This window comes from Hoplias malabaricus, chromosome 2, assembly GCF_029633855.1.
Source record: "Hoplias malabaricus isolate fHopMal1 chromosome 2, fHopMal1.hap1, whole genome shotgun sequence".
NCBI lineage: Eukaryota > Metazoa > Chordata > Actinopteri > Characiformes > Erythrinidae > Hoplias > Hoplias malabaricus.
The window spans coordinates 70375138-70398721 of NC_089801.1; the positions used below are offsets into that span (position 1 = coordinate 70375138).

The window sequence follows — 23584 nt, forward strand, 5'->3', positions numbered from 1 at the left end:
TGAGTGATTTGGTGTTAAACCTCTTTGTTTCATGCATCATGGTGTTTTGAGGTCTCTATTAAAGAGGTTCTATGCCCACCTACTGAACTGGCATCATCATTTTTCTGTGTGGTATAACTAGGGCGGGGTATGGTTGGATGCCTGATGTCTTTCATGACATATCTTTGTCTTCCATCATAGATTTTCAATTTTTGTTATCTTATCAGATGTCTCTCAGCAAATAGTACAGTGGATATTCAATATATACGATAAAATAAAATGATAATAATCTCTTCTAATATCATGCTAAAATAATTTTTTACCCAGTCGTGTATAAACAGTACCCTACCAAATTGAAATAATCCACATGAAATCAAGACAGTGTGTTTTCTCCAAGTTCAGTGGTATGGAAGTGTTCGTTTTTAATTTATTTACCCTTCTGCACTGCAAATGGAATTAATATTTGACATAACCTACCCTCAATAAATTGTTACTGACATGAATTGAAACGGGCTCTTTTTTGTTTGTTTGTTTTCATCATACCTTCATGTACTGTTACTATGGTTACACATTTTTCTTTTGTTTTGAAGCGAAGCGAGACCAGCATGTGTGTTTACAGATGTGTGATTTATTGATTTTATATTGGCTAACTCCATAGTTCATGTTTAAAAACACTGATCTGAGGAAAATGCCCATATTTTTGAACGAGTGTGCTTATTGGCTATTAGCTACATGTTGTCAATGAGATCAATACCATGAAAGTTCTGAATTCTGAAACCCAGTATCAGACATTTTGTGCATTTGTTGTCTTTTTTCCCCTTGACAAACACTAAAGATCGACACAACAACAGACACGGTTTTAGAAAATACTGTGATATTTTATTAGAAACGCTGCAGAAAATTTTTTTTAGAGGTGTCCAGCCAGAAATATCATCTATCACTTAAGGCAAAAAACGCAAACAATATAAGACAAACTATTATTTTGAATCCTACATTTCACCCTTGAATTATTGACAGTTGAAGGGGCTAGATGAATATCTTAGATTCAATATACAAATGTAACTTTATAAATTTCAATTGCATTTTTAATATATATATATATTTATTTATATCTTTGCTTGCGCTTTCAAGCTTTCTTGTTATAGGATGCAGAACTAAAAATACCAGGGTTAATGATTTTTAATAGCATTTATAATTATTTTTATTTACACTCATTCACTTGCGTTTTAACCCAAAAATATCACAAGCCTGGCACGATACTTTACATATTGCTAGCATATGACAAGTAGAAATATCTAACATATACTGCTTTACAAACATATCCAACTAATATTGATTACCAAAATCCACTGCCTGTGCTTTTTTCCTTTTTTTTTTCTTTCATAATTTTTTTTCTAAAGGTACAATGCTGGCCACAGTTCAGGCAGTGGTGCATGTAACGGAAAGGTGGAAATCAAAAGGAAAACAGGAAAAAAAAAAGTCTAACAACAGGACAGGATGAAGCAGGTGGTGACCTTCACATGGGATATAAGCTGTTGTTGTTCTGCTGTCGTCTCACATCCAGGAGCCAATCCTGCAAAAACATCTGGATCCACATCATATTCATTCTAGTGTAAATTGGAATCTGATATATGATATATATTTAAATTACTGTGCAACAGTCAGAGACTATCCTTCATTTACTTAATTTTAACTCTGTCTTGACAGCTCCAGACACGGTGTTGTGTTTTTCCCTCACTCTAGATGGATAGATAGAAACACTAATGATTGTTTTTTAAGGTCTCAACCAATCTTGAGGCTTTTTGATAGAGGAAATATTTATTTGAATTTTTGTGGTGTACCAGTTTGATTGTTATGAGTCTCATAATCTACTTCCATATTCCTTATGCATGTGGAATAAAAATGTAATTCATGACTGAAAATTAAATAAATGAAGGGTGATTGCACAGTACTGAACAATGTACCTAGCCCTGTTCCAGGAAAACACATGGGTACTCATGGGGGCAGGGGTACTCCAGGACCACCCTCGACAACCACAAGGATTTAAAAAATTATTATAGCAAGAATGTGCTTGAGTGACAGCACCATGATCTAGTGTTTATTTCCTGGCAATTCTGGGTTGCCCTTCTTGGAACTCTTTAGATGAAAATGACATTTGTAATATATCACCTCCGTTTCCCCCCAAAGTGGAAGGCATTAACCCAAGCTGACCAGTCCAGGCGAAACTATATCTCCACCAAACAGAATAGAAGCGACCAGTCCAGTCTGAGATTACCATAAAGGGACCATTTCTGTCAGCGCCGTCGCAGATGGCAAGCCCTCTATTTTGGAGGTCACTGTATGAGGCCTTTTCTAACAACATTTGCTGGACATAAAGATGAAGGACCACCAAGAGGTCATGGTTATGGATGCGGATGGTTATGGTTATGGGACTCGATTAGACATAGATGTTTTTGGAAAAGAAATCGACTATTGAATATGACAGGCATATTTACAGTCACTTCAACAGAAAGCACAAGCTCATTAATATTTTTTTTTAAACAAAACATCAATAAAATTTTTGCCATTTTCTTTTAGTATTGGATTTGTAACTCACAGCTATGTACATAATTGTCATCTTTACAAATTTGTCATAAATACATTTCAGGCTGGGAGATTTCAAATTCAGTTCCCTTGTTCAATATGTGTCAACATGTTCAGAAAAGTAGACTAATCCCATTGTTCAAAATGCAGTGTTCTGACACTGTGCTAATGTGCCTCTGTTACTCATGATATAGGAGAATCAGTATGACACCTACACAGCTCTGACAGACCCTCGCTGCTTACTATCCTTTGCATGTGTGTGTGTGTCACATGTGCCTGTAGAACAGTCCCTCGCAAAAAATGAAAGCTCAAGAATCCTTTTGGTAAAACATCTTGTCGTTCTCTCTGCACTTGGTTTTGAGTATACCATTAGATTAGAAACATTCACTTTTTTCCCCCCACAAGTAGGTCACGCTGGACTTAGATGTTTTTCAAGAAGTGGTTGTAGCAAAATAATACCATATCCACTGAGAATCAGTCTCCAAGTGGAACGAAGAATCCATGTATTATCTTTTCCCCCTTCATCCTTGAGAGACTTCCATGTCCTAAATCCCACGCTGGAGTTAGTAAACCATCCCCAGACCTCCACCGTAAAGTTCTGAAAAGGTCCAGCCCTCAAAGTCCAAAGCGCAGAGCTATACCCTGGTGGTGGAATGACCATGAGGCAAGCTGGTGCTGTTCTGATTCCCGCCGAAGGTATTGAAGTTGTGCAAGGGCTGCATCCCGGCTAGAGAATTGGGAATCATGGTGATGGTGCTGGGCGTCATGAGTGGGATGTCGTCAGGTGACCGCCGCAGGGTCAGTGTGTAGTCGGGCGGGCAGGCCAGGCGTAGAGTGTCATGGGCTTGAAGCGACTCACACTCATGGTGGTGCTCATGCTCCAGTTGTTGCTGCTGCTTCATCTGCAGGGACAGCAGCTCCTCACTCTGCAGACGAGCGATGTCATTGGCGTTGGCGGCTGCATTGGCCGGTGTCGAGTTGCGCTGTGGGCTTGGGACTCGCCGGTTGGACTCATGCCGCCTCTTGTCCTTCTTGTAGTAGAGCGCCGCAAAGGCGAGGATGTTGAGGAAGAGGAGTGAGGCTCCCACAGCAATGGTGACACTCAGCTCTGTGGAGTAGTCCCGCTTGTTCTCAATCATCACAGCCGAGTCGTCGCCAAGGTCACTGCCCTTGCGCTGGTCCGTTGTCTGTTTGGGGTTAGCCTGTGGAACTCCGGGATGGCGAGTGGTTGACGGCCATGTTTTGACCAGTCTCTTAGTGTAAGGGAAGGGCGTAGTATCCTGTGGTGGAATCTTGGTGGTTGTTGAGACATACTGGAACAGATCGTTGATGTTATGGAGGTGAGGGACAAGCTCCAGCCAGAAGGCGACCTTAGTGGCTCGGTAGTGGTCCCGGACTCTGGGTTTCAGGCCAATATGAAGGTACAGCTGATCTTTGGGGTTGTACTTGGACCAGGCCACTTCTTCAAAGCGGTTGGGCTTGGTGTGGATGAACTTGGTGTCTTGGGGTACAGGCTGATTTGGATCTCTGTTAGAAAAGACAAGAAAGGAAAAGTGCATGAGGTTCTGCCGTTTAGTAAAAGGTTTTGCAAGCAATCCTCAGGGATTTGCATTTTTGATGAAACTCAGACAGAGTATAAATAAGGAACATCTTGGGTGCCTGTAGACCAGTTTAGAAGCCACCATTTCAGCCAGAGCAATTCAGTAATGGCAGACTCAACATATGTGCCCTAAGTCTGTAGTTACCAACTATGGTCCTTATCTTACTGCAGACTGAAGCTCACAACATAATCTGATGCAGTTGTTTAAGGTACGTAACATCTTCAGAAGCCCTTCATTGACTGGGTCAAGTGCAGCAGGATTCAAACAGGTGAACCGTGACTAGTAGAGCTCGGCATTTAGCTCGGGTACTAAAGGTCAAATCTCAAAATATTCCACATATATACAAGTTTCTGAAAGACGTTCTCTAAAAAGAACTGTCCTAAAAGTGGACAATGACTTGTCTATGTATATTTGCCTTTTTATTTGATTTCATAATACAATAAGTATTTATGGAAACATCAGAAAAAATAACTATTTAGAGTCTGAACTGATGCCTAATATTTTCATAAGCATTGCATCCACACCTTTCACATCTTCAGTAAATGCACATCTGAAAAAGTATTTCAATTTCGTAGAGCCCGTTTAGCTATTGTTCACTACATTCAAAGAGTGGCCAGGCAAAATTAATAAATAAATAAAACATATTTTTTTAAAAGCCCAGACAGGTGTAAAAGGCTTCTAAATACGGAAATGTGGTGGAGACATACTTTCCCTGTTCCCTGAGTGCATTAGCATGAATAAAGTTTGTTGTCTCAATAATGGCTTTACTCCTTTGTGGATTATGCAGTGAGAGTTCCTTTTTTGACCATGAAAAAGTGACCATGTCAGTCATTTCTTTTCATGGTGCTTTTTACACAGTCATTATGGAGTGCTACTGGATTCCCACCAAATTATTCTAATGGACCTGAAAATGACTAATGACTGAATAAGTGAGGTTCATTAAAAATCTCAGCCTCCCCCACCGGCACCCTACTCCCTGTGGAGGGTTTGTCCTCTGGACATCACAACTTTGTCAAATATTTCAACCCTCCTGGTTGTGTTCGCGGATATGAAAATAACCCACTATGCAGAAGGAGTATCAAAGGACAAGGCCTAACCTTGTGTTCTGTAAATGCCAAGAACCTTCAAGTCAAGGTTTGTTCTCTAGCTATTTATCAAGGTCTTTGTGCAGGCAGGCTGTAATATCAATCCATTCAAATGACCCTTAAAGGAATTGTTTGGCAAAATAAAAACTTTACACAATTACCCACTTAACCAGATGTATTCATCAGTCAAGACATGTATGGTTATTTACTTATACGTTAGAACTACAAGGCATTAATAACAAATAGAAGGAGCCAATAGCAAACACACATCTTTAGTTAGTACCAGTTTTCATGTGTGGTTTAAAACAAACATTTTAATCATCAAAATGTTGGAATGTTGAAATGTTGGCCTGGGATTAAAGGGGACATTATTTCAGGGTCTGGAGTTCTTACCAGCCCACACATTGCAAAATTGCTTTGTCTGAAAACATGGGATAAATCGAGTTGTTCTGATTTTGTTCTGATTCTTACGTAGAGTATAAATCCCTCCTCCATATCTGAGTCTCTCCAATCGCAGCTCTGGGCCCACATTTTTATAAGAGCACAAAGATATGGTTAAACAGAGCAATCCAAACACAACAAGCATGGAGAAATAAGAGTACTCGTTAAATATGGAGAAAACGAAAACGAAGAAGAAAGAGAGATAACGGCTAAAATCCAGAGTGTCTGCTCTTTGCTCCCGGGGTCTCGAGCTGTGGACCATTCACATTTAAAGCAACAGAAACATAGCAAGACTGTTTAGATAGGGGAAGAACACTGCTGTGGTGTTTGATCCTTGTGGTATTTTGACCAAAGCATGTAACAAACGTTTCGTTATGACCCCAGAGCTATGGGCCCTTGTGGTAAAACGTGTGGAATATTTAATTTAAGGAGAAAATAACGCAAATAGCAATTATGTCCTGGATAATCTTGAAGATACATCTGTATCCCTCTATTCCTAGATTCCTACATTCCACAAGGGCACGAGATTTCAGCATGACATTTGTACATATACATTTTTGATAGCTTACAGCTAGTTGCACTGTGTCCTAAACCACATTAAGAAGTCAGTGTGACCTTAATGAAGAGCTGAATGAGACTGAGCAGTTGTAGAGGATGATTTTAGAGAGGATTTGGGTGATTACTGACTCTTGGTGTTAGCAATATTAGCCTTTTAGCTCCAGATTTTAACTAAAAAAAGTCCAAATTTGGACCCCAGACATGTCTTGACTGATTGACTGCATCTGGACTGAGCTGAAAATTGTGTAAATTGGATTTTCGCACCAAACTGGTTCTTTTAAAGGAGGGAATAGCACATCTTTTCAGAGCTAACAAAGCTGACATCCAAAGCATGAAGGATTGCAACAGACTTTTTCTAAGTGGGTCAACTTGATCATTAGTTGTTTTGCACTAGATGCCTTGTCTTCACAGGATTTGTGCGAATAAGATACAGATGACCTGGTAAAGGCAAAAAAGGAAAAGGAAAAAGAAAAAAAAAAGCAGCAGCCGGTTTAATTTGCATGTGCATTAAAGCAGAGTGCAGGTACAGCTTATGAGTCACCAGCTTTAGCACACGCTCCAGTCCCAGAAATACATCAGAAGTAATACTCAGGGACATGTTGGGAATGTTAACGTGGTACAATGGCGATAAATCTCAGCACTACCTGCTAGCATGCAGATAATCCACCATGACGCTGTCGGACAATACCAGCAGGCGAGCCACTCCACAAACTCAATTTGTAGCAAGAGATATGCAATATGCCATCATTAGCTGCATGATGAACTGCTTCAGCAACAGTAATCCATCCCAGTGGTCTTAACTTTGTTTGTGGATCTTTGTGGGCCTGTGGAGGAGGCAATGACTCCATTACAGTGTCATGGGTTCAGATTCCATTAAAGATGAATCCCAGCCATTTTTAAGAGGAAATTCTGCGTAATTAACCCTTATGCCCCCTCCCCCATATACAGGCCTGTGCGTTAGTATCTCACCTACAAAATGTCATACGTTTTTCTATTTCACTTGTCAAATGACATGCTTTTTTGGCGGAAATAAGTCAACACTTACTATTTTTCCTTGAGTATATATTTATTTAATTAATTATTAACATATTGAGAGAACTGTGTGCCATTGTCACATCCTGGCCCAGTCCTGTTTGTTTTCCCTTCCATGTGCTCTCTCAGCACATGGTCCTGTCTGTTATTGTCCATGTCTCCACCCTTGTCCCGCCTTTGTTCCGCCTCCTTGTCCTTAACCCTCGTTATCTGTTTCAGGTGTGTATCGTCTGTTCATGTATTTAAGTTCCCTTGTGTCACTTCCTTTCATCGGTCATTTGTTTCGTGTTGTTCCTATTACAAGTCGTGTTGTTCCATGTCCTAGTTGTGTTCTAAATTCCTAGTCAGTTGTTCCTTGTTTTGTTTCCTCGTTTCATGTTGTTGTTTCTAGTCCTTTCATTTATCAGTCGTCGTATTTACCCTCAAGTCTGTTTATGTTTGTTTTGTTATTTTGGTTTAAATAAAAATAACAAAAATAACTTAATTTGTGATGTAGCGTGTGCGTCCGCCTTCGTCAGTCCGCCCTTCGCATTACCCTGACAGCCATAACCCTTAAACAGATCACATTTTATGTTTGTTTCTCAATATGGTTGGTTTCAAATGACTTCAAAGTGTCCATCCATTATCTGTAACCTCTTATCCAGTTCAGGGTCGTGTGTTAAAGTTAAATATCTGCTGCTCAGAACATCAGTAAAACCAGAGGCACCCCAACCTTTACCTACAGTTCTGATCTATATAGTTCCTATGGTTCTGACCATTTAATTGTAGCACTTGTATAAAATATTAAGATACTGACTAAAAGGTCTTTGTTGTTCATTTTTGTATTAATCTTTAATCTTTATTATTGCTGTTTAAATGAGACAGTGCCGTGAGAGTTAAATCTCTGAGTGGTAAACAGTGTGAAATGATGTGAAATGCAGTTAGATAACGGATAATCAGAATTGGTCACAGTGCTGGTGATAGGAATCACAGCGGAATGCCTCCCTCATCCAATATTTTTGGGACAAGTGTTATGAATACACTGCCTGATGTGGTTTTATAATGGTTTAGGACATACATTTTTGCCCCGAATTTCAGTTTTAAATTCCCTTCATGATGGAGGTGTTGTATGGCATGCTTAATTGTGTTAGAATTTTGTTAGAGCTATAACTGTGATGCCTGGTTCCTTTTGCCCCCAACTGTAAACAGTCTGTCATTTCTACAATGAACGACTTCATATAAGACCATGCTAAATGACTTTGTTTACATCACAAACATTGCATTGTGAATCCTTGAGAAGTCACTCCCTTTAGAGAGAGAGAGAGAGAGAGAGAGAGAGAGACATTTACATAGACACTGATGACAAAGGGAACCCCCAGCTGCATGCAAAATAATATTATGAACACACACTCACATACAGTCTATGGAATAGATGACACAAGTGGAGACAGAGAGGGTTTGTAAGATACAAATACTTTAAATGACTGAACAGATGAAGTGGTGGAAGATGAAACAAGAGCATATTTAAATGAAATGAATGAGTAAACAGAAGAATGGATGGGTGCGGGAGCAGATGCTCAAGGGCATAAATATCAATAATAACTGAATGCCTTTAAAGGGCCAGTGTCAAGGTTCCATTCTGTTGTACTGTGTAAACACTGCTAATGGTTCAGAATGTACCATTCATTCCCAAGGCAATGCCGTCCATACACTGAAACAAAGTGGCAAAAATTCAGTTCCACTGTGACCACTAAATGAGGTCACAAATACATCATGCCTAAATATATGATACAGCTCAGAAGTCAGAGACGATAATTTTTATCGTTTATTTTACAGCAAAGTGGCCATTAATTACAGAGCATGATGTTTTGATGTTTTTTTACCCCATTTAAATAATCAACAAAATGTCACCTGACCAGGAGTGACCCCACTATTGGATACAACTTGTCACATTTCATAATCAGACATTGGGGTAATGTGGTAATCAAGTCATGTGTATTTGGCTGTGTCTGTGTCCACTCACAATGCAAACCCATCGTCCAGCTCAGGCCACCAATGTGCAAAATTCTCAGAAAATACTGACTAAATCTTACATTGACAATTTATACATGCTAAAAGATAAGGTCATAATATTCTGACTTTATTCTCGAAATATTCAGACTTTATTCGTGGTCATATCTGACTTATAAGGGCTTGGGGCATGTGGCATGGCCTCAGGTCAAACAGGTCCAAATTTGACCAAAGCCCACACAGCCAGCTTTTGTTAATTGACTGCGAGTCAGAGCTAGCATGCGAGTGACGGCAAGGGAAGAGCAGGACAAATGAAATGTAGCCACAGCTTTGTTTTTTTTTTTTTTTTTTTTTTTGAAGCTCTTAATGATTCTCAGCCCCAATCGACAAAGTGAAAGTAAACACAGACTGGGACACTGAAAGAGAAGAGCAGTGACATGTTTATTTTTGTTAACCAGTCAAGTACAAGACTGGACTACGATGCTAATTATAGAAAAGCAACAGATATGAATATGTAAGATTAAAAATGTAAGATATAGACATTTGATTTCTATACTCCATTAAAGTGAACGCCGTCTTATGAACAGCACAAATATTATGACTGCAGACTCTCAGCTCGCTAAGTATCAAAGCCACTCTCTGTGAAGTCTGAAGCTGTGACCCATAATCAGAGCAGCAGAGGCACGGTGGCTGTGAGACTGTTACCCAAACAGAAGAGGTGACGGAGAGTTATTTATCTCCTGTTTGACTGTGCTGTTTATCTATGACTCAAAGATAATGACTCAAAGAGATAGGGACTCTGAGGTAATTTGATTTATAGATAGTTTTACACTCTTAGAATGGCTCCTCAAGGGTTCTTCAGTAAAGATAATGGTTCGATATAGAACCACAGTCAAAGACCATTTGCATGCATAGAGGATTCTTTGCATTCTGAAAGTGTTCTTCAGCTTGAGGGAGAATAAACTGAATGACTTTTGTCATATATTTTGGAAATTGTTCTATATAAAACCAAATATGTTTTTTCTACTGTTACAAGCTTGATATCATAACAATATGATATCACAACAATAGCATATATTGGAATATATATATATATATATATATATATATATATATATATATATATATATATATATATTGTAAGGTTCTACATAGAACCACTTCCAATCCAGAGAATCGAATCAAACTTTTATTTATATAGTGCTTTTTACAACTGACGTCAAAACTTTACAGAAATAGTATCAGAAGAAATAGCAATGAAAATCAGAAAGCCCCATGCGAGCAAAGCCAAAGGCGACAGTGGCAAGTAAAAGCTCTCTTGAGGCTGAAGGAAAGAAACCCCGGGAGGAACCAAGACTCACAAGGGGGACCCATCCTCCTCTGATCAAACTACTGATAGAAAAGAACAGTATCACAAGTCAACAAAAAAAACCTTGTTTTCTTGAGAGTTTTTGGTTGTATACAGACCATGTTCTTTACTGTAGAACCTTTGAAGAACCATATTTTTAAAGAGTGCATCTAATAGCTTTGGGATGAGTTGGTGTGGAACTTCTGATCCAAAGCTAATCAACCAACATCAGCACCTACATATTAATCCTAAGGCTGAATACCTTCAAATTCTTACAGCAATGATTTAGCAACTATTATACAGTCTCCCCAGACATGTAGAAGCTGTTACTGCAGTAAAAGGGAGCAGTCTAACTATCAGTGCCTTACATTTCAGATTAAATTGTGGAAGAGCAGCTTTTACAAACCTTGGGATGTACAGTGTTCTAGAGAACAGAGGTATGGAGAGGATAAAAAATAAATAAATAAATAAAATTGACAGCGTCCTCTTGCCGTGAGCCAAACACGAGGTAGAATCAATGACAGGAAATAGTTCTGCTGGCTCGACTTGTCCTGAAAGCCTTGGAGAATCCACAGTAATGACACTCTTTGTACCTTCTCTTCCCTTGTTACTCCAGACGGTGATGAGTGAAGCGCTTTGAGCTGTGGTTGTCCAAGAAATGCTTCAGAAATGTGTTTTACACTAGAGCAGCACTCTTGCTTACAGCACAAGTCCATATAACATATATATGGCTGTATTGAATGGATTGAATGGCCCTGGACAAATCACATATTGGGCTTAATTTTGCGTAAAATAATACATATCCACTACAGGAAATAAAATGATATATGGAATTCTGGAACAAGTTTCTATTTATTTGGAAAGTTTATCTCTACCCATTTTTTAGGGCTTCAGGACCTGAACTGAAGGCCTAACACTAGTTTATGCGCATAATTAGAAACAGAGTGGATACAGTTCAAAATGTTTTGGTTTCCAGTTCTTCAGCCTAATTTTATGAGACAAAAAAAAGTACATTTACATTGTGTGTACATTTTGTGACAGTAATATACCTCTGCTGTATCGTTTTGTCTGAGAGTATAAACCATCTGGAATCTACATCACTGACTGTCAATATGAGTGACAGCTTGAACAAAACGTTTGAGTCAGATGTTAGAAAGAGAAAACAGCAACAGTTGTAATTTAACAGTTCTTTACTGAAGGAGTCACTGTAAAACTTGTTATAAAACGTTACTGTTGAGGTGAAATTTTAATACGTCTGTTCTAAATTTCAAATAAAATATATGACACATTTTTGCAAGTTACACATGAATTTGTTATATAGAATTCCCAGAAGTATTCAAATTAATTTCCAGTGTTTACAAAAGCTACAACCTCATACGGCATTACTGCTGTCTATAGCCTTAACCAGATGGGATGAAACACTGGGAGGGCGTTCTCAGAAGAAGGAAATAACTAGAACCTCGCTCGTGATCATATGACAACATGATATAATTCAGAAACTAGAAACTCACTTGTCCTCTAGTTTTTCATTGCCGTCCGGATGCCAGTGTTTTATCGCAGCGGAGGCATGTAAAAATTTTATTACATATGTCCCCCTGAAAAACTAATCCAATCCAAATGGGTTTTATGTTCCATTCACATTTGTAGTCTGTGCTCTAAACGACACAATAACACAGTCCTAGAAACGGGGGCTGGATGAGGATGCTTCTACTACTATCTCCTCGCAATGTCAAATGAAAATAGAAAGTTCATGGTTATAAATAACCTCCAAAATGCTTCTCTCTCTCTCTCTCTCTCTCTCTCTCAGCCTGAAGCATTAACCACATCAGCTTGCTTCATTCACAGCAATGACAGTTTCATATAAACAGAAAGAAGGGAAAAAAACAAAACCCGGAATTGAACCCGGCTCCGACTTCAGGACCCATCCAAGCACAGTCATGGTTCAGTCGAGCTGAAAGAATGTATATTTCCTTAACAGCAGCATTCTTGACTTTAAATATCTCTTTCTCATCCTTGAATTACTGCGTGAGGCTAATACTCTCAATGGTTTCACTTCTACAGAGTTCGCGCTGTGTACAACTCGGCTCAAACCCATTTCTGCAAGATTCATATAGTTTTCACATCATATATTGTAGTGAAAATAAAGCCTTTTCATTCTAAGGGCCTGAGTGCCTAATGCTTGAGCATTACTGCTGAAATCACACTATATAGGTTAATGCAGTCCAGACTTATGGAGTGAAGGCTGAAGCACAGTTTAATCTCTGCATGCCCCAAAGAGCACTTTCCTCATACTCTCTTTGTCACTGAATAGCACTGTGATCAAACACATGATGCCAATTCCACACATCTGTGAAGCTCTCTTCCTCACCTTAATGCACTACATGACCCAAGGTTTGGACACATGCACGGGTAACTGGTCTGGATGGAACAGTTGCACTGCTCCACAGCCCAAACTGCGCGGGGTGGTTACGTCGCTCTAGCCAACACTTGGTATTAAGCATGTTCACCACTGTAAAGGGGCATTCTGGTGTAAATGTATGATACTTCTCATTGTGCAGCACTGTGCAGAGTAGTATCTTTGAGCCTCACTGGTTTTATTGCAATTTATTCATGTTTTCATTCATCTATGGTCTCTCACTACAATACCCAGCATGCAGCATTTCAGAATCATCACACAGCCTTTGGGCATCCTCTGATATCAACCAATCTTGACATGCCACTCATGTATAGGAACTACATTCAAGGTCAGAAGACTGTGACTGTCCCTTCATTCAATAATCAGAGTCTGTAAGAAAACAGAGCACAAAATGTACACCACAAAGTACAAAATTAGTAACTGTTATTAAGTACTACCAGTGGATGGGAGTTAAACACCTACAAATCTGACAAAACATTTCTATGTTCTAATGATGATTTGGCTAAAATAAAATAAAGAAACACTGGCTTTTATACATTGTTTATTAATTTCCTTCCACCTTCAACAGGGTGGGCCATTTATATGGATACACCTTAATAAAATGGGAATGGTGGTCATATTAGTATATGGGAGGGGGGAAACTTTTCAAGATGGGTGGTGACCATGGTGGCCATTTTGAAGTCGGCCATTTTGTATCCAACTTTTGTTTTTTCAATGGGAAGAGGGTCGTGTGACACATCAAACTTATTGGGAATTTCAATAGGTAACCTTATTCTTTCATGAGTTATTTACAAGTTTCTGAGCACTTATAAAATGTGTTCAAAGTGCTGCCCATTGTGTTGGATTGTCAATGCAACCCTCTTCTCCCACTCTTCACACACTGATAGCAACACCGAGAAATGCTAGCACAGGCTTCCAGTATCCGTAGTTTCCTGTAGATGCTGGGGCCTCCCCAGCATCTACCTAAAGAACCTGACTCTACAGCCTACTGTATTATGTGAGGAGGCCTGTTTACAGCAGAAGTGCCAGAGCCATGTGGTTTGGCCTCTTTAAGTCTAAGCACCAGCTATATGAATGTGTCAAACAAATAAATACAGTGGAATTTGAGTTCCTAACTTGTGTTTATTGATAGTCAGAAGTATTTCTTACTAATTCAAGGAGTAAGGTTTAAAAGACCGTTGCCCCCCCCCAACGGTGTTCGGAAACTCTAATAGGCGTCTTGCCTGTGACGTAGATGGTGGACAACAACTCTAGAAGCTGCACTTAATTTAAAGCAAAATGACGAAAAGGTGTGTTGTTTTTGGCTGCAATCATTCAATGTACAGTGGGACATCTGTGCACAAATGACCCAAAGATCCCAAAATATCCAGAAAATGGACTAAATTTGTCAACTTTAAACGGGCACTTTGGAAAGGACCATCCGCTCACTCCGTTATCTGTAGCTCATTTCACTGGCACTTTTCCAACAATATGGGCATGTAAGGACACCAACGAAAGGTGTTCAAGAGCCTCTGTAACATGGAGGTAAACAGGGTAAGGACACTTACTTCGCCTGTTTTAGTTGGTGTTAGTTAACGTTAGCATGACTTGCTAAAATCGGTGGCTCAGATTATACTCGGCTACGTAGCTGCATTACGGAGGTTTATAGTGTCGGAGGAATTCGAGTTCGACTTCGATCACATTTACAAGAATAACGGTACCTCTACATTTGAGTTTAGCTTATTGCTAGGCTATTGTCATTAATATTGTTTGTTATTTAGCTAGATACTGTCATAACAGTCAGTCATAACGGTGTTTTACCGCGGCGTTGTTCAGCTGTTGTCCACCAGTGACGTCACGGTTGCATTCAAGAATTTCCGTAGTGAGCTCGGGTTTTTCCGTCAATTTAATAAAATTGTCAGTTTTGAAGCAAATTAAGCTGCTATTTTCATTTGAATTCATACTTTTATCTGTCAGTAACTAAAATAATGTGAAATATTCATGGAGGTCCATTAAGTGGTGTTTAGCTTTTAAGGACCAGAAGACCAGGTCTAGAACACAGTGGTTGTATGTATCTCTAGAGGTTTTGTGAAGTTCCACACAAAGGCAGTACGTCACACCCTGATGAAGATGCAGCTTGGTTACACTCAGAACACATTCTCCACCCAAAATCCCTGTCAGAACTGTGCTTAATCTCCACAGAAATGCATCCACAAACCCTTCCGCACACCTCCCCTCAAGGCTGAGAGAGTGTCCTTCTCCTATACTGCTCTAGACTCATTTTCTCTTCATAGCGGCACCCACAACAGAGGGTTTAGGGATGAATGGTGGTAATGACACAAGCAGGTCCTATTACCGACTGTGCTACGCTAGACTGAGGAAAAAAAAAGACCAAGAAGAAATGAAAAGTTCTTCAAAAATGGCAAGTCTAATTTGCTTTGATCTCTCTCTCTCTCATTCTCTTTCACATGCACACATTTTCTCTTTCATGAGCTTTTGAATAGCACCTAAAATCTAGCAACTAAGTGAAAAAAAGGCAACAATAAATGAAAATATTATTCCAAAGAGGCACTCTCTTCCTCTAATCTGTTATACACTCTACCTCTCTTTTTTTTTGCAATTTGGGAGTCTGCATCTAATTTGAATATCTCTCTCACTCTCTCTCTCTCTCTCTCTCTCTCTCTCTCTCTCTCTCTCTGAAATACTGTCACTGTGGTGGTACCTTCTGCTGTCACTCTGGGGATACCCTCGAGGGTTGTGTACAATATTCTGTAATAATATTATTATAGAACAATAGATTTAGAAGTTGTGTTGATGTTATACGCCCCACATCATGCCCAGACTTTCTGGTTCTTAACCCACACCCCCAGCCTTACACTTTGCCCATCTGTCTCTGACTCATTTTCATCTCATTCCTCATCCCTCTCTACTTCTCTATCCCTCACATTTGCATCTCGTTCTGCTTCACTCGTTCTCATTCCCTTTCTTTTCTGTTTCTTTTCCCATCTCTCTCTCTCTCTCTCTCTCTCTCTCTCTCTCTCTCTCTCTCTCTCTCTCACTCACACACACACACACACTTTAACCCCACCCTTGCATCCCTCTCTTCCTCTCACTTTACCCCCACCCCCACTCCCTCCTTGTCTCTCTCTCTCTCTCTCTCTCTCTCTCTCTCTCTCCACTCACTCACACATTTCTCTCTCTCTCTCACACACACAATTTATCCCCACCCCTCCCTGTGTGTATCGCTCTCTCTCTCTTTCTCTCTCCCCACCTCTCCCTCCCTCCCTGTTTGTCTCATTCTCTCTCCCTCTCTCTCTCTCTCTAGATCTCCCTCCCTCCCTCAATTTACCCTCTCCCTCCCTCTCACTCACTTCTCTCTCTCTCTCTCTCTCTCTCTCTCTCTCTCTCTCTCTCTCTCTCTCTCTCTTTATGAGTGGGATGTTTACTCGTGGCTGGAGAGACTCTCCTGTGATGCTCGAGCACTTCCAAGTGTGGCGGAAATTGCTTTCGTTTTTTTGCCACTCTGTTTTTAAGCCACTTGGGCTGAGTGAGAAACACTCAGAGAAGAGAAGTGAAAGAGAAGAGATGGGGGGGGGGAGAGAGAGAAAGAGAGAGAGAGAGAGAGAGAGAGAGAGAGAGAGAGAGAGAGAGAGAGATATGCTGATGAGCTTGCCAGTCTATCTCCTGACACTGTGGTGCCAGTTGGATAAACGCCATGAATCAGACAGGCCTTGCCTTGAAGTGTGGGCTACGAGCTGCACACGGCCCATGTACAGCAGCAAGAAGAGCGCTGTCCTTCTATAGGGCACAGCAACCTCATTCTGCCTGGAGCTTCTGAAATGTTAGCTTTGGATCTAGAGTTCTAGCTAAGCTCATCACATTGATTCAGCACGATTCAATATGATCTGCGATGAGAATCACTGTGGTGTCAACCAGTATCGACTAGCCACAGATCTACATTAATAAACACAACCAATAAAAAGCTTACTGAGTGTGACTGCAGTTAGCACTGGTCAAATGACAAAGACTGGAAGCTAAAATATGGCAGGCTTAAGACTGCCCTTGGAAGGAACTGGTCTGTGAATATCTCTGCTGCATGTCCTAGAAAAGTAGAGGCTGTTACCGCAGCAAAAAAGAGACAAACTCCCGATTAATATCCTTGATTTCAGAATACACACTGAGTGAGTCAGTCCTAAGGATGTTGCTCTATAATCAGCCAAAGGGCAGAATCAGATCCTACATCTGCTCTCTCTGTCTAAAAGGTTTGGCCACATAGAAGTCCCTCGTCTGAGAAGTGGCTGGAGAGTTAAGCCACTTATCTTTAAATGGACGGCCTTTGCAACGAAGCGGTGCGCACATGTTCTGAAATCCAATGAAAGGAAGAAAGGGACGTTGCAGTGGACACAAGGTCGGACGAATGTGAGATCTAATGCAAAAACCATGACGTCTTCAACACCGCACTCAGATTTGTGTTCTGACTGTCAGACCATTCGATTAATCTTTGACATTTCACACAAATAGCACCATATGAGAGATTTCATGCTGTAGCTTAGCTTTGCCAAAGACTCACATCCACCGACAGGTCTTTGAGGACTGGCCTAAGAGCAGCCGATTCTCTAAATGTGCTACAACAAAAACACACCCATGTGAAACAAACAGTTATATGTTGCTGTAAATACACAACAACAGCTTTGCTCAAGAACCTGAGTGACTATAATATTATAAAAGCACAGCTGTATGATTTTTAATCCATCAACTATTTCTATATTTATCTGGCCAAAGGTTTGCGGACACCTGCTCATCTACAAGTTCCTCTGAAATTAATTCTGAGCATAACTGAGAAATGTGTCCCTACTATGCTGCAATAACAACTCAACACTTTTGGGAATGTTATACACTGGATGATGGAATGCACTGTAAAATGTTCACGGCATTCGACCACAGGAGCATCCATGAAACATACACAGTGTACATTCTGATACATAATGAAAGGAAGAGACTTTACAAGGTCAGATGAAGGTGGTATCTAATGCAAAAAGGCTGTCGCATTCAGTGCAAACATCACAATAAAAAGGCAATGTTCCACAGCTTCAACCACACCATAAATTGGTGGTACCATATATTTGGCATGTTGGCTGTTCTTTCAGAAGGGTTATTTTGATGCCAGCAGCTATCTCTCTGGATTGCGGTCTCATATTTGGTTTTATTATGAAAGAAAAAGCCCTGGAAATATGTGCTGCACTCAGAATTGTGTTCTGAGTACTAGAATATTTTTGACACTTCATAGAAATAGCATCATACACAAGGTCTCATGCTGTATATAACCAGCTCTGACAAACTCATGAAACTAGTGTGACTCAGCTGAGTCTAGAAGCAATGTCCTTCAACTGTGTGCTCGAATATTCCTCATAAACACATCCCTTTCTGTGCTTTGAATCAGCTTCCTTTCTATTGGTATGACCACCCACTGATGAACCAACTCAACTCCACTTTGTACAGTGAGTTCATAATATTGCAAAGACCCATTTCAGCTTCAGTTCATCACTTGGAAGTGCGTAACACCCATGTCAGAAAAGTGGTCACTTACATCACATAGGAAGGAGAGGACAGTGAGGAATAGAATGCAATTGGCATTTTTTATTTTTATTTTTTTTTATGTTAGATGTCTGCTAAGTCTAAGTCTAGATAAACTTAGACTTAGCTTTGGCTTTTTTTTCTGTTGCTAACTATACATAGCACACTAGCAGAGTATAATGAAATGTACTGGCAGTTACATTTAAAAAATGCAGTAGTTTTCCACCTTGAACTTGAACAATCACAGTGACTGAAATACATTGTTAATATTAAGCTTTTTAAGGTATGTTTGGATTTGGTTTAAAGAGCTTCATTAGTCATTTTTGAGAGTTATGAGTGGTAAATGTATCAAGTCCCTATGATTTGAACAAGTTCTGCTGCTGAAATTGACACCATTTATTCAATCTCTGACCCTTACTCTGGCGCCAGGGATTTCCCCTAGAAGAAGTGATGAGGAAAATTTGTTAAATTGGTATTGGAGCAGGTGTATTGATGTGAAACTGATGTGAAACAGGAAACGAATGTTTTGCAAAGGTCAAATGGAGTTTAAATTCACCGGCAGCATTTGTATTTAGAATTACACACAGAATTAGACTCACTTTATTGGACACTGCTTGCACACAGAGGAATTTAATCTCAGCATTTAACCCAATCCGTGCAGTGAAACACACATTTACACACACACACACACTAGTGAACACTAGGGGGCAGTGAGCACACATGCACAGGGAGCAGTTGGGGGTTAGGTGTCTTGCTCAAGGGCACTTCAGTCATGACCTACCGACACTGGGGATCGTACCAAGCCTGATCCTCTAACCATTAGGCCATTAAAAAGGCTGCCCCATTTTTATGAACATGATTATTGTTTATTGTGCATAGAAACTTGAACTCAAACTTGAACTGTAATGATGCATAGTACATCATTCCAAAATAATCAAAGCATTAAATAGGCCAAACCCATAAGGCTTAACTTAGCTGGAGTGCTGTATCTGTCTGTGATATTATCAATAGTACTATTACTTGATATAAAAAGTATTATGAACATGATGGAATACTTCACTCACCCTGTTTTAGCAAAATTGGTCCAGTAGGTCATCACCACCGCGCTGAGCATGACGTCGTTCTTGGAGAAATTGCAGTTGAACAGATCCGTGGGGCCGATCATAGGGATTCCGAACACGTACGGCACCTCGTCTCCGTGTGCCGAGTCGGCCCAGCTGGGCTTCATCTCGCTCTGGCAGTGGTGGTAGAAAGCATAGAAATATGTCGGCGATCCGTACTGCGCATGGAGGTCAGCCGTAGCTACTGCAGGTGCTACCCACTGGTGATCTGTAAATAATGCAACCAGAGTCTTTCGCCTGGTCTCCGGGTTCTCCTTGTCAGCCCAATCCGTGTACATGAATTTGATGGTTTCTCGGAGTGTATCCTTACCCTCAGGGTAGCCGTACAGGTGGTCCACAAAATCTGACACAGCAAAATCAAAGTCGTTTGCGGAGACGCCATCCTCGCTGTCCACGATTCCATCCACAAACTTAAACCCCTCGCCCTGGTTGACTCCAAGCATGATGTCATAGTTGAGAAACTCGCCCTGTTCCATTAGAATCTGCGGGTCGTCTGGGATGACGTCACCATCTATAACAGGTCCGAAAGCAATGTGGTACTTGGCCTGGGTGATGTATTGCTCAATAAGCTCCTTGTGGTTCTTTTTCTGCAAGCACTCCACCAGATCAATGGTGTCCAGCATGTTGCAGCCCACCTTTTCAGCGAGCATGCGTGTGTACTTGGCTGGCTGGTAGTTGACTGCCCAGCTGGACAAAGCAGTTCCACTCTGGATGATAGCTTTCTGGAAGAGATCTGCAAGGAAGAACAGAAAAAAAAAACTTCAGTACTCTCACATCATTCTGCTAAACGCAGAAGAAGCAGAACATCAGTTTTGATCTATGAGTTTTTACCTTATTTGTGTCTGGACCAGCTTAGAATCACAGCCTCTTTTTCTACACAAACCATTGTCCAACTGTTTTTTTTTTTTTTAACATGCACATTAGTTAAATGATACTTTGCTTGGTTGCTCACCGATTGATTGTTCCAGCAACATTAGTTCACACAAAAGAGCTAACAAAATGTCAACACTAGATGTACGATTTCAGACGTAGACATTTGACACCTCTAAATATATGCTTTTATATCTCAACTTGAAGACCAAAGAAATGTCAACTTCAGTAAAGGAGTATATTCTGACACTACAATCCATAACAAATCAATATCAAAGCCAAAACCACACCAGACATCCATAAAGATGAAGAATACAATACTATCTCTGAAGGTTTACTACAAGCTGCACACCCCTGATAAGCCTGAAAACAAAATGGTAAGACCAAATCTGATAAAAATCACATAAATCATGTAGAGCTCTGAGCCATCTTATGAACATTTTAGACAGAGATTAACCTGTACCAGAGAGGTAGAAGTGGGAAGCATGGAGCGAGCAGGAAACTGCTCAACAGATCCAAACCAGAGCCTCTAAAGTCAATGGATGTTGATTCACTTTGTAGCAGATCAGTGGCCTCAAGCAAAGTACTAACGCAAGCCAACAAACCCAAAATCAAACAAACAAAAAAACGCTTTTCATGCTCAAAGATATACAGATCTCGAACTGAACTCCACTGAGTGCACACAAAGTCAAACATGATGGCAAGAATAACTTAAAAATAAACATAAACTAGCCCAAGGTTTTTGACAAAGCAGGAAACCTAGCAAACTGGTTTTACACATATCTAGTCTCACAAGAGAGATTTCTGTCTTGTGTTATTTCATAGCCTTACTGGCCCAATAACCCTGTGCTCTGACACTTTGCTGAAATAACTAGACAAATGAAATATGTAACCACAGCCAGTTGTTTTGTGTGCTGTATAACAGCAGCCAATTTTCAAAATGAGCTACAACAAAAACACTCCAGAGTGAAACAAATGGTTCTACATTTCTGTAAACACATAAGGATGTTTTGTTTAAAATCTTGAACTTTTAAAACAGTGCTGCTGTATACATTTTTAATCCACTGATTATTTATGGCCAAAAGTTTGTGGACACCCGTTCATCTAACATGGCTTCTTAATACCATTCAACATTAATTTCAGAGATGTGTCTCAACTTTGTTGTAATAAAGGCGTAGTTTTACACTGGATGATGGAAACATTCTATAAAGGGGGCAGATTGCTTCACATCAGCTACAAGATCACTAGTGTGGAGGTACAGTGAAAGACCTGGATTCGGTTCAAGGTCTGGGCTACACAAATAAGAGTCCCTGGGCAAGACTCCTAACACTGCACTGGCCCACCTCTAATACCAGTAACTTTGTAAGTCGCTCTGGATAAGAGCGTGTTATAAATGTAAATGTAGTGTAACCTGAACACGCTGATCTCAAGGTTAATACTTAATATATCCTGTGTAAAAAGTCAATTTATTTATAATTGAATTAAAACTAATTTACTTCACTTTAACTTAGTGGCAGTTGGTTCTCAGGGAAACAGATGCTGTCTATGATTTCTTGGGAGATTTCTTTTTTAAAGATATATGAATATCTTGGGAGACTTTCACTGTTCTCTTTGTGTTGCGTGACTGGAAATAAAATTCAGTCTCATAGGCATGACTCTATTACGCCTAGCCTTGCCAGATAACAGAACCAGACACAAATTAAAGAGCATGATGACATTTCGTAATCACGCTTGGGGCGATGTCCCCAACGTGAACATTATTTTTTGGGTGAGAAGAGGTTTTTTTTTTCCCTCTTCATTTGGGTCCCCTGAATTGTCACTCTGTAAATAGGCCAAAGCGCACCAGGAACTCAGTGTATGTGTGTGATAGTTTGCCCATATTTGCTATTTATAGCCTCTCAGAAGCTTCAGTGACTCAACCAGGGCAATATGAGGAGTTTATTGAGCACAGAGTTATCGTCTCCGTTATGACTGCTTAGCACAACTCCTTTCATTTTCCTCCTCTGCACTTAGTATTCTGGAGAAACAACGTTGCCAAACACCTGACGCAGATGCTGACGGAGACACACAAGCCTCTGTCTCATACCTCCGTCAGTCTTGCAATAGATTCCTGCTACAGACTGTGTCCTACCAAAAAGAAAAAAAAAAAAGCGAGTATCTTGGGGCATGGAACTGACTAGGCCTGTCTGAGGCATGTGATTCACTGACACAGAAGGAAAAATAGCCCTTGCTCCACTCTACATCCCCTGAAAATGCAGAAAAGAAAAGAAGGATGAAAGCAGGGGAAGGATGTCTGACCATGCATGAGAGGCAATTAGCTGCAAGTGGACAAAGCACTTTATTTTTAACCCATGACAGAACTACTAATACAATATTAGATGAATAAAAGGTTTATTGTCATGGTTCAAACAAAATGTCACATCTCAATTACAGCAATATTACATTTCTATTTGTCAGTTCACCACTACCACAATGAAAAAGTCCCCTCCTCACTACCCAGTCAACCACAATGTCCCCAGATCCTGGCCAGTCGTTTCTTCTTCCACAGTAAGAAAGTCCCATCCAACTTGTGGCCCAATCAACTCTGCTATCACAATATGAAAGTCCCTGGCTCATATTCAGTGTGATATATTCCCTGGTTTGTGGCCCAGTCACCTCTACTACCGCGGTGAAAAATTCCCCGGCTTGCAAACAGTCAATTCTGCTGCTGTGGTGAGAAAGTCCTCAGCTAACTGCCTTGTCACCTCACCTCTACCATTGAAAATATTCCCTGCTGTCAGCCAATCAGCTCCAGTACCATGGTAAAAATATTTCCCAGTGAACCTAAGTCAGGTCATTAAAGAATCAGTGACTTCAAATGATAGTCCTTTACAACTACTTCTAATTAGAGCTGGGCGATACGGGCAAAATGTTTTTCACGATAAGGTGTTCTATATTGATCTATCTCGATATGTATCATGATATTAACTTTTTGTCACACTGTGACAAAGGACATCCTTCTAAAAATA

General features: G+C 40.2%; 1 protein-coding gene across 3 annotated transcripts in view; it reads right to left on the minus strand.

Annotated features, from left to right (window-relative positions):
• Positions 1 to 872: 872 nt before the first annotated feature.
• Positions 873 to 23584, minus strand: part of nlgn4xa (neuroligin 4 X-linked a) — a 116054-nt gene continuing 93342 nt past the window's right edge. For all 3 annotated transcript variants that reach the window (XM_066661324.1, XM_066661326.1, XM_066661325.1), the window contains 2 exons: positions 19650 to 20439; positions 873 to 4089 (listed from right to left, as the gene is read on the minus strand). In XM_066661324.1, coding sequence (XP_066517421.1) covers positions 3198 to 4089; positions 19650 to 20439 — 1682 coding nt within the window. In that variant the 3' untranslated portion in view covers positions 873 to 3197. The remainder of the gene's footprint in view (positions 4090 to 19649; positions 20440 to 23584) is intronic.